The sequence below is a fragment of the Balaenoptera musculus genome, chromosome 1, assembly GCF_009873245.2.
Source record: "Balaenoptera musculus isolate JJ_BM4_2016_0621 chromosome 1, mBalMus1.pri.v3, whole genome shotgun sequence".
NCBI classification, from domain to species: Eukaryota; Metazoa; Chordata; class Mammalia; order Artiodactyla; family Balaenopteridae; genus Balaenoptera; species Balaenoptera musculus.
In genome coordinates, this window is record NC_045785.1 from 80,287,868 (window position 1) to 80,299,912 (window position 12,045).

Genomic DNA, 12,045 nt, shown 5'->3' on the forward strand with positions numbered 1-12,045 from the left:
ATGAGGACTATGGGAGAGGAAAAAAATGTTATAAATCTAGAGTTGAGAGTTAGGGAGGTAATTTGTTTTAAAAAACCTTATACAAATAAATACAAATAAAAACATAATACAAAATCATACATTTCTATAGTACAGCTGCAAGTATGTAAAAATGCATTTAAAAATGGAAGGATACATGAAATGTTAACAGATAGTCAGATTCTGATTTTTTTAAACTTTCCTATACTTCCCAATTTTTATTCAGTACAGTATCTCTTCTTAAAAAGTTTAATTTGTTATAATGAAGTCAATATTTTCCCTCAAGAAACTTCTAATCATGAGTGGTAAAAACTACAAAACATTCTTCCTTGCTTCTGTTATACCCTATATAGAATCAAAAAGAGAGAGACAGAGAGAAAAGGAGCCTAAATAACTATCCAGATAAGCAATGTTTGAATAATTAAGAATTGGCAAAAGGATAGCTACAAGAGTTATGACAGGACTGAAGCAACCCAAAGATTTGAGCATTTTAATCCTCTGCTAAGTCACTGGAGTTAGCGAACACAAATTCCGTGCCTGTCAAAAAGAAGCTCTATAATTTTAGAAATAGGACTTGTATAAATTGATCATGCTAATAATGATGATACCCTGTTGAGAACTGAAACCACAATTTAATTTTACCATCATCTAAATTTTAGTAGAAAAAAAATTTTAATTTAGCCTCAAGTAAGCAATTGTTAAATTTACTAACAATCATGGAAAAATTACCAGTTGGTTTGAAATTAACATCTTCATCCATCTTTATCAGGTCCAGAGATGATAAATCATTCAGATTCTTCAAACATAATTCTGTTCAATTATAGAAAACACATTTTTTACTTTAGTAAAATAAAGAAGCAACACAAAATAGAATTTATTATAAAATATCCTGAAGGTGTATTTCTGTGTAATTGTTCTGGGAAGAACTGTAGTCCCTATTTAAGTGGTTAAAAAAAAAAACAACTCATTTAAACAAAAGAGCCGACTAATATGCTGAAAAAATTTTCTAACAGTAAAAATAATACAAATAATAAAAATAACACTCAAGTGATAACATTTACAACTTGGAGCTTTTAAAATGATATATTTGTACTATCTCATTTAATCCTCAAAACACAACATGGCAGGTATTAATATTATTTCATATACAAGTTAGGAAATTAAAGAATAGAGAAGCTAAGTGACTTGCTCCAAGTCTAAATAACTGTTTTGCCATTTGACTTCCAATATGGCAGTAGTTTTTCTTTTTAAAAAAGCTTTAAGATATATACACACAAAGTATAAAGAATCAAATAGTTCTACAGAGATTGTTCAAAAAACACCAGTCTTTCCCCTCCTCCTAGTTTGCCACACTCTCTTAAGGTAACCATTATGACTATTTTAGCTGATGGTTCTAGTATTTACTTCAGCATCTCTGAATATGACACTATTGCACCTGGAAGGAACCTCTGAATAGGAAGCAATGCAAGTTCACTCTCACTGATTGATGGGGACCAGAGCAGTCAATTGTAGTAACCTGTTGCATTCAGTGTTCTCTCTGTTCCCTGCTATAAAGCCCAGGAGATTGGAGGCAGTTAACAGCAGAGAGTGGGAATACCACAACCTATTCAATGTTATATAGAATAGCCACTTAAAAAAACATAGCCCTTAGGGGCTTCCTTGGTGGCGCAGTGGTTGAGAATCCGCCTGCCAATGCAGGGGGCACGGGTTCGAGCCCTGGTCTGGGAAGATCCCACATGCTGCGGAGCGACTGGGCCCGTGAGCCACAACGACTGAACCTGCACGTCTGGAGCCTGTGCTCCGCAACAAGAGAGGCTGAGATAGTGAGAGGCCCGCGCACCGCGATGAAGAGTGGCCCCCACTTGCCACAACTAGAGAAAGCCCTTGCACAGAAACAAAGACCCAACACAGCCAAAAATAAAAAAATAAATTAATTAATTTTTTTAAAAAATTAAAAAAAAAAAATAGCCCTTAGAAAGCAGGGTTCTTTGAAAAATACTTTAGTTTAAGCAACATTGCTAAGGCAGCTTGATAGTTTTAAGCGTTTGGTTAAGTAAGGCTTTTGAAGTCTTTGCTAATTTTCTTAATTACCCACTATTAAATTAACATTCAGTGGCCATCAACAAAAGTCTACACATAAGAAATGCTGGAGAGGGTGTGGAGAAAAAGGAACCTTCCTACACTGTTGGTGGGAATGTAAATTGGTACAGCCACTACGGAGAACAGTATGGAGGTTCCTTAAAAAACTAAAAATAGAGTTACCATATGATCCTCTAATCCCACTCCTGGGCATATATCCAGAGAAAACTATAATTTGAAAAGATACATGCACCCCAATGTTCATTGCAGCACTATTTACAATAGTCAAGACATGGAAGCAACCTAAATGTCCATCAACAGAGGAATGGATAAAGAAGATGTGATATATATATATATATATATATATATATATATATATATACACACACACACACACACACACATAATGGAATATTACTCAGACATAAAAAAGAATGAAATAATGCCATTTGTGGCAACATGGATGGATGGATGGACCCAGAGATTATCATACTAAGTGAAGTAAGCAAGACAGAGAAAGACAAATATCACATGATATCACTTATATGTAGAATCTAAAAAAAAAATAATACAAATGAACTTACTTACAAAACAGGAAGAGACTCACAGACACAGAAAACAAACTTATGGTTACCAAAGGGGAAAGAGGGGGAGGGATAAATTAGGAGGTTGGATTAACATGTACACACTACTATATATAAAATAGATAACCAACAAGGACCTACTGTATAAGCACAGGAAACTATACTCAATATTTTGTAATAATCTATAAGGGAAAAGAATCTAAAAAAGAATATACATATATATAAAACTGAATCACTATACTGTACACCTGAAACTAACATGACATTGTAAATCAACTACACTTAAATAAAAAAAAAAACCAATGCTCTCAATTTTCAACTTCAAAAAAATTAATATTCAGTAAGTTAATCAAACAAGAATGCTTACTATATGCTGAGCACTATTCTAAGCTTAAAGTTTATAGTAGTGAACAAGGCAAGGTTCTTCCTCTTTAAAACTTGTATTTTACTGAAGAAAGCAATCAATAACAAATAAATAATATAATCTCAGGTATTGAAAAGTATTACGAGGGAGGGAGAGATTGGGAGTTTGCGATTGACATGTACACACCACTATATTTAAAACAGATAACCAACAAGGACCTACTGTATAAGCACAAGGAACTTTGCTCAATATTCTGTAATAACCTAAATGGGAAAAGAATTTGAAAAAGAATAGATACATGTATATGTATAACTGAACCACTGTGCTGTACACCTGAAACTAACACAACATTGTTACTCAACTATACTCCAATATAAAAAAAAATTAAAAAAAAGAAAGGTTATGAAGGAAAATAAAGCTGAGAAAGGAACTAAAGAATAACAGAGTTTTTTAAGCTTTTCTTTAATTAAGCTTATGTGTATTTCAGATACACAGCTTATAACTTCTGATTAAAGTAAGGATGTAGTCATCCTAATTTTCAACATAAACACATCACCTTTTCCAAGAGCAGGAAAACAGCAGTAACAATATAGAAATTGTTTTTCCTTCGTCTCTGTAAATGTGGGTTTAAATAAGGTAGTCCAGGAAGGTTTCTCTGAGGAGTTGATATGTAAACAAAGACCTGAATGAAATGACGGTTCAGGCCACGTAAAATATGCAAGAAGTGTTTCAAGAATAAAGAGAGTGCAAGGACCTGAAGTGTGAACAAGCTTGATGTGGTTAAGGAACAGCAAGACAGCCAATTTGGACAGAGTGGAATAAATGAGAGGAAAGTGACAAGAGATGAAGTTAGAGAAATAGGCATGGGGGTACCAAATAGGACTTTGTGGGTTCTGGTGAAAGTTTGCACTTTATTCTAAGAGTGATGGGAGAGCTACTGGAGGATACTGAGTAAGAAAGTATAACCAAATTTAGGAAACAGCATATTCTATGCTAAAGACCCTTCCTAAGAAATTTAAGGCAGACCTCCAAGGAAACCAAAACATTCTATCCAGTTATATAATAAATTTGGCTATTCCTTATAGGCAAAACTTAGCCACCTATAATAACTGAAAATAAGACAAATATGAACTGTTAAGAACATTTAAGAAAAGTTAAATCTTTACAGTTACCAGAATATAGCAAGATATTTCTTGGTCTGTCTCATTTTGTGTATTTGATAATTATGATAAAAAATATATGCTTTTAAAACTCCATTACAAATTTGGTCAAAACATAAAGAATAATACAACTATATTATAGATCTGTTTCTCAACAGCTGCATCATGAACATAAGCTATTGCTAATCAGCATGTTTTAACAATATATTTATTCTTTAAGAAAGACAATTTTACTGCTTCATCCTTATCTCTGCATTTTTATTTGCCATATGTGTATATCCAAGTAGAGAATAAGTTAAAATTGGCTAAATATTTTTAGGGATCTAACGTATTTTCTTTTCCTGGAAGACAGTCTCAATACAATGAAGAGGCAGCAATTTCTACTCCTAATAAATGCTTAACAATCTTTTGATATTTTAAAAGATAGGTAAAGAAATACTGAGTGATTAACTGAAAACTAAAACTGAGGTTTGATAGGAATACTTCACTAGCACAGATTAGGATAAGAAGCCCATAATCAAGCTTGGCTTATATTTTCAATTAAAATTAAACTAGAAAAGGAACATAAAGAGTTGAGTATCTATAGGCAACATTTCCAAAGACCAGGATCATTTTAAAAATAAAAACAAACCAAGTTAACATGTTATACAAAGGAAGATATTCTGATATTCTGATAGAATTAATAAATAGATTAATTCAGAAAAAAAGTACATGCGCCAAGCTTTATTTACCTGTGAAAAAGAAATCCATATTTTCTTTTCTGCAAACAAGGTTACTTTAAAAAATACTTTACCAGAGCATTCTTACTTTCATAATAACTAGACTTTTTCATTAAAATTTATAGAATATAATTTTTTAGAAGGAAATGCATCTAACCTTGTAATTTTGATTCAATTCCATCTTTGCTCAACCCAGATGCAAAACCTATATGTTATGACAATTTATTAAAAATAAAATAGAATGAGATGAATTCATCTTTATAGGCTCAATTTATACCCCAGTTAACTAGAAAAGAGTAATCTAACTCAATCTTAAATAGAAGAAAAAAGTAGCTTATAGTTAAAACAAGGTTTAAACATCTACAGAAAATACCCACTGTTGTGAAATCCTTTCAATATCAATTGGCTATCTCTTGTTCATTTTATTGTATAACAGTGACCAGGAATACTACATGTATTTTTTTTCCTTAGAGGTCTGAAAGTTTTGAACCTGTGTATATTAGAATGGTATTATAACACGCAGGTTTTAATCTGATATCCTGCAATCCCAAGCATTTTTATTTTATAACCTGTACCACATGAAAGAACCCTCTAGAAGCAACATAACCATATGTGTGCTAGCTTTAGATGCAAGATGAAAATTCCAGCAGCAACAGTATCACTATATACTTTGATTTGAACACCAGTTCAGACAAAAATTCAAACTTCTTTTTGACTTTAACTTATTTTAAATATTTTAGGCATTTTAAAAATGTTTATTGAGATAATTTTTTTTCTAAAAGATCCTATTTTTAATGGTTGTGATTTCAAGCCTTATTAAAAGACTAGAAGTAAAACAGATAAAGATTTCTCACGTTTCTCTACTCTTGCTCTAACTGTATTTGTTATAATTGTTTTTACTTCTGCTACCTATTAGTTTATATAATCTATTCTGTGACTTATTAGTATAAAGTAGGCCCAATTGGCTTGATTAAATTACTACTCTTCAAAATCAAAGTAACAAACCATAATGAGATGGGTTTTTCAAGGCTCTGATATAAAGCAAGGTTGATCGTATCCATTCCAAAGCAATATTCACATCTGTGATGGTATGCAATACTATCTCCGCATTTAAATGCTCAATAAGATGTCTGTGCAAACTAATGGAAAAAAAACCTTTTCATTAGTAATATATATTTCAGTGCCATACAACTCTTACTTGTTTAGAATAATATTTGAATAATTCAATAATATAATTGAATAATATTGTTACTTTAATAATTCATGAAAGTTAACTTAATTTTCAAAAATATGACAAAACCTTAAAATGTCAGTTTAACTTTTAAAAAGATTATAGATTTCTCTCTACTCCATGGATCTAGAAGACATTATTGCTTAAAAAAAGGGTGGGGAGTGGATTACATCCTATTTTCCCCAAAAGTATTATAATCAAACACTTTACTAAAAGGTCTCAGGTTGCCTGTCTCCTACCATTATGCAAATTTTAAAGATGTAAAAAGATGTGAAAATTACATTCCTCCCATTACTAATTTGGCCTTTTATAACAAGGATACATGCAACTGCATGCTAAGAAGCATTGCTGAACAAAGATATTACACTGTCTCTTTTTTAACTATTAAATTTCTTAAAGTCACAAACTTTCTAATTAGATTATTGAAAAGTTTCAAGAAAATGGCCTTAGAAAATCCCCTAACATATTAAAAGGAAAAATATAGCCTATATTAACATTAACATATTAACGTCTTTTGGGAATATGTTCCATATTACCTGCTTTCTACAGTGTCACTACAAGCTAGCATCTGAATATACTTCTCTTTTGTACTTAACCGAGTCATAATAACTGCAGTAGCTGTAGTGTCAAACTGGAAGAAAAAAAGAAAACAGAGAAATTTAGTAAAGAAAAGCACATGTTGATACCAGTCTTCTTCAATAACTCAAGATTTTCATTTTATATTAAACAGTTCCCTGTCTTAAACAACAGGTCAAAAAGGCCTTAAAAATGCTTCTGAATTTGAATGTTAACTGAAAATTTGACTTAAAAACCTTCCAAGAGTATAGATGTAAAGTACCACTTTGTTTCAATGTAACATAATTTTGGCAGTAGTAAAATCAAAACAAACTTAGGTAACTGGTTAAAAGCTGTAAGATTCAGTGCAATTTACATATAATCTAATTTATCCTATAATAATTATAAATTTGTATAACATAATATTTTGATATTCTTTGAAAAGATATTCTTCCTAAATTTTCCCTTAGTACCTATATGAATGACTTCTTTATTCAAGAATCTGTCAGATTAGGCATGTTGTTGTAATGTGTATGGGCTGATTTTTAATTGTCACAATATCTTGGGACCACTATTGGCATTTGTGCTAGGATCCAGGGATGGTACATGTTCTGCAATGTATGACAGTCCTACACAATGAAAAACTGTCCCATCCAAAATGCCAATAGCACCCTATTCAGAATAAAAAACAAACAAAACAAACAACTCAAACCAAAAAACCCTTTAACAGCATACACATTAATAAACCCAACCATTCATCAACCAGTGGGGGCTTAGAGGGAATGAAGGGAGTATGTCTCCTTTGGTGAGACTTGTTTTACTTCTACTCCTCCATTAAAGTAGATTTTCTTAGTTACATTTATATTTAAACCTAATCTAAACGTGAAATGTTAATCTTTTGTTTAACAAAAAATACACAATTATTTTTTTTTTTACTTTTTATCTTGTCTTTAAAATAAATTACAAAAAGTGAAAAACTGTCACTTACTTGAGGTCGACCAGCTCTACCAATCATCTGTAGAATATCTGTTTCACTGTACTCTTCAAACATTCCTCCAGCATAATGCATTGTAGATTTTATAACTACTAGGTGAGCAGGCAAATTTACTCCCATGGCTAAGGTACTGGTAGTAACTGCATCAAATTAAGGAATATTACTTTTAAGTCATATAACTTTATTGCTTCAAGTAAACATTTTCTTATAAAAGATATATTCTTATAAATGTAATAAAACTCATATATAGGAATTCAGAATAAAAAGAAAGAGAAAACAACATTACAATGTAAAATAATATATCTTAAAACCAAAAGCTACTAATTCTTACTTTTCAAATTGCACTATGTTCAGTAAGATGATAAAGAACTAAAATTGCCAGAGAGTTTACTATAGCACGTATATGTATGGATAGTTATATAATTTTAGATTCTTGGAAGAAAAACAGAAATAAGTCAGAATACCTGAGCTTTTTCTTTTTCCTAAAGATCTTATAATATTCACAAGAATATCTTTTACTTACAAAGAACTGGTAGATCTCCAACAGTAAAAGCTCCTTCAACTACTTTTCTATCTGACAGCTCCATACCAGCATGATGATAACCAACACCATGTATTAAGATATCTATAAAAGAAATATATCATCTGTTATGTACTGTTGATATTTCATCAGTAATTGGCTCTTTTTATCTATAGCTGAAAATACTATTCAAAAATTATCTCTAAACCTACCTCTCAGTTTTGAATCTCTTATGGAATATGCACACTTATGTAACCTATTTTAAAAAACACAAAATTATTGAGTTATTCCCATTAACATCAAAACTCTTAGTGTGTTAGTTAATTATTTTGAAGATTACAGATATCAAAATATTTTCACAACATCATTTTTTGAAAACCATCTTTAAGAAGTAGAGAATATCTAACTTTCATACTGAGAAGTCCCTAATTTTATAACTAAGAAAAAAAACCCCTAAATAATCCAATTTTAAAAAGGGCAGAGGACCTGAATAGACATTTTTTTCAAAGATGACATCCAAATGGACAGCAGAACAAGAAAAGGTGCTCAACATCACTAATCATCAGGGAAATGGAAATCAAAACCACAATGAGATATAACCTCACACCTGTCAGAATGGCTAGTATCAAAAAGACAACAAATAAGTGTTGGTGAGGATGTGGAGAAAAGGGAATCCTCATGCACTATTGGTGGGAATGTAAATTAATGCAGCCACTATGGAAAATATGGAGATTCCACAAAAATTTTTAAATAGAACTACCATATGATCCAGCAATTTCACTCCTAGGTATTTATCCAACAAAAACAAAACCACCAATTCAAAAAGACATATACACCCCTATGTTCATTGCAGCATTATTTACAATAGCCATGATATGGAAGCAATCTAAGTGTCCAACAATAGATGAATGGATAAAGATGTGGTACTTGTGTGTGTGTGTGTATGTATAAAATATTACTCAGCCATAAAAAAGAATGAAATCTTGCCATTTGTGACAACATGGATGAACCTACAGGGTATTATGCTAAGTGAAATAAGTCAGAGAAAGACAAATAAGTGAAATAAGTAAGACAGAGAGAGACAAATACCATGATTTCACTCGTGTGGAATCTAAAAAACAAAACAAATGAACAAACATAAAATAAAAACAGAGTCATAGATACAGAAAACAAACAGGTGGTTGCCAGAGGGGAGAGAGGTGGGTGGAGGAAAGAAATGGGTGAGGGAGATTAAAAGGAACAAACTTCCAGTTATGAAATAAATGAGTCATGGGTACAAAATGTAGAGTGTGGGAATATAGTCAATAATTATGTAATATCTTGCATAGTGACAGATTGTAACTAGACTTATCATGGTGATCATTTTGAAATGTATGGAAATACTAAATCACTGTGTTGTGTAATAGGAACTAACACAGTGCTGAAGGTCAATTATACTTCAAAAAAGGAACAAATTCATGGAAAAAGAGATCAGATTTGTGGTTACCAGAGGTGAGGGGTTGGGGGGTGGGGAGGGGCAACTGGATGAAGGAGTCAAAAGGCACAAACTTCCAGTTATAAGATAAATAGGCACTAGGGATATAATGTACAACATGATAAATATAATTAACACTGCTGCATGTTACATATAAAAGTTAAGAGAGTAAATCCTAACAGTTCTCATCACAAGTGAAAAACATTTCTATTTCTTTAATTTTGTATCTATATGTATGGATGATGAATATGCACTAAACTTATTGTGGTAATCATTTCATGCTATATGTAAGTCAAATCTTTATTCTGTACACCCTGAACTTATACAGTGCTGTATGTCAATTATATCTCAATAAAACTGGGGAAAATAAGGAAATAAATAATTATAAATAAAATCACCAAAAAAAAAAAAAAGAGAGAAAAATACCCCCAAAGGCTCAGGAAACATTTTCACTATGAGAATACTACCAATTAATTTCCTGACGTTAACTAAAATTTTTCAAAATATAGAAATATTTTTTAAGTTAAATGCATGATACAACAGAAAAATTATTTTTGAAAAAGCTGAAGAGACCAGAGTACACAAAAAGTTGGGCATGCTAGACAAGTTTAGAAACCTTAGTAACAGAATCTGGGGTTTATGGGCAAAAAGAAATCTTGTGGGAGCTGCTAGAATGTGACTGGTTAAAGGGGAATTGACATAAGCAGCGGTCTCTTCCCCTAGTCTATAGCAACTCAAAATGGCATTCCACTCCTTTTCACTTATGCTTTTCTCAGGGAATGAAGTAAAAGCCAAACATACAAATGAGAATCTATTCAACTGTTTATTGTTCCTGAGTAACAGACTGACTGTGATATATGATAAATATTCTCTAGGGTATAAAACAAAGAAGTAGGTACAAAGAAATCTATGTTATTGTTATCTTGATAGCATTAATTTCACATTTTCCCTTTCTGTCTACCTCTTAGACCTCATGTACTTTTTTGGCTATAAGCTCTATTTCAGTTTCTCTTTCTCTGACTCTCTACTGCATCTTATTGTTTAATCATGCTTTGCTGATGTTTGTAACAAAAGCTGCACCATAGAGAGTTTTTATCTTATGGCAGTAACTAAGGAGATCAAGTTAAATCCTTAAAGCAGAAGTAAAATTATGAAAATAGTATATACAGCATGGATAGGTGGCTGCATAGGTAATTCTTTAATGCACTAAATGACTAGAGATCCACCCTTTTAGTGGATAGAAAGTCAAATGTCAGAAAGCTAAAGTGGTATCCTCTAGGTTTGGTACACATCTTTGGTTGAAAAGTAACCAGAGGTGTAGCCACAGGGTAGACTGTAATTGGAAAGCTGATCTGATCCAAAGTGAAGAAAAGTACATCCCCCCCCATTGAAAATTAGTCAGAAAAATCAGTATCTGCTCGTATCCACAAGTAATGATCTAATCCAATTTTGGTTTGAGGTCTACCACTAAACTTATTTATTTATTTCCAAAAGTTGTTATTAATAATAAGCTAATATTAGTAGTAAGCATGTGCTGGCACTCTGCTGAGTCTTGCTAAGATTGAGGGGTAAATAAGATGACCATGAGTCCTTCTTTCCTCAAGACGTTTACAATCTAAGGAATAGAACAGATATTAAGTAACAATTAAACAAAAGCATATTTATTATAATTACAGTAAGTTTTATGAAATAAAAATATAGGGTGCCTGTAAAAGCAAATAAAGGGACACTAAGAATCATGGAAAACTTCTTAAGAGACTGATACTAAAGGTGAGACTTGAAGGATGAATAAGAGGTAAAAAACAATTCTGGGCAAAGAAAATATGATTCAGGAAAGCTCTGTGTAGGATAACAGTTTGGTGTATTCACAGAACACATTATACAGGGTATTGCAGGTGATATTAAGTATTTAGGATTTTAGCCTAATGACAACAAGAAACTATTAAAGTGTTTTAGGCAGAAAAATGACATGTTTAGGTTTGTAATTTTAAACAATCACTCTGCTATGCATATAACAGATTAAAGTGGGATAAGAGTGTGTTTGTGGTCATCAGATAAAAGGCAAGAGATTAATAATTACTTGAATGGGGTAGGTGGCAGTGCTGATGAAGATAAAATGATATATTTGAGATATATTTACAAGTAAGAATAGACAGGACTTGGTAATTGATTGCCTACGGGGAAGAAGGTGAAGGAGATGTCAATGACAGGTTTCTGCATGAGCAACTAGGGAGATGATAAATAATCAGGATGAGGAACACTGGAGGAGGAACTGATTTGAGAGAAAGAACCAAGGTTCTCTTTTGGACATACTGAGTTTGACATGCCCACAGATATACAATCGGAG

The 12,045-nt window shown here is 32.0% G+C and overlaps 1 protein-coding gene across 1 annotated transcript in view; it reads right to left on the minus strand.

Moving 5' to 3' along the window:
* HFM1 (helicase for meiosis 1) overlaps positions 1-12,045 on the minus strand; it is a 136,775-nt gene that overhangs the window by 86,138 nt on the left and 38,592 nt on the right. Inside the window, exons 15-21 of the mRNA XM_036833641.1 lie at positions 8,437-8,480; positions 8,228-8,329; positions 7,699-7,844; positions 6,692-6,786; positions 5,930-6,063; positions 5,082-5,129; positions 748-828 (exon numbers count right to left, since the gene is read on the minus strand). Of these exons, the coding sequence (XP_036689536.1) occupies positions 748-828; positions 5,082-5,129; positions 5,930-6,063; positions 6,692-6,786; positions 7,699-7,844; positions 8,228-8,329; positions 8,437-8,480 (650 nt within the window). The remainder of the gene's footprint in view (positions 1-747; positions 829-5,081; positions 5,130-5,929; positions 6,064-6,691; positions 6,787-7,698; positions 7,845-8,227; positions 8,330-8,436; positions 8,481-12,045) is intronic.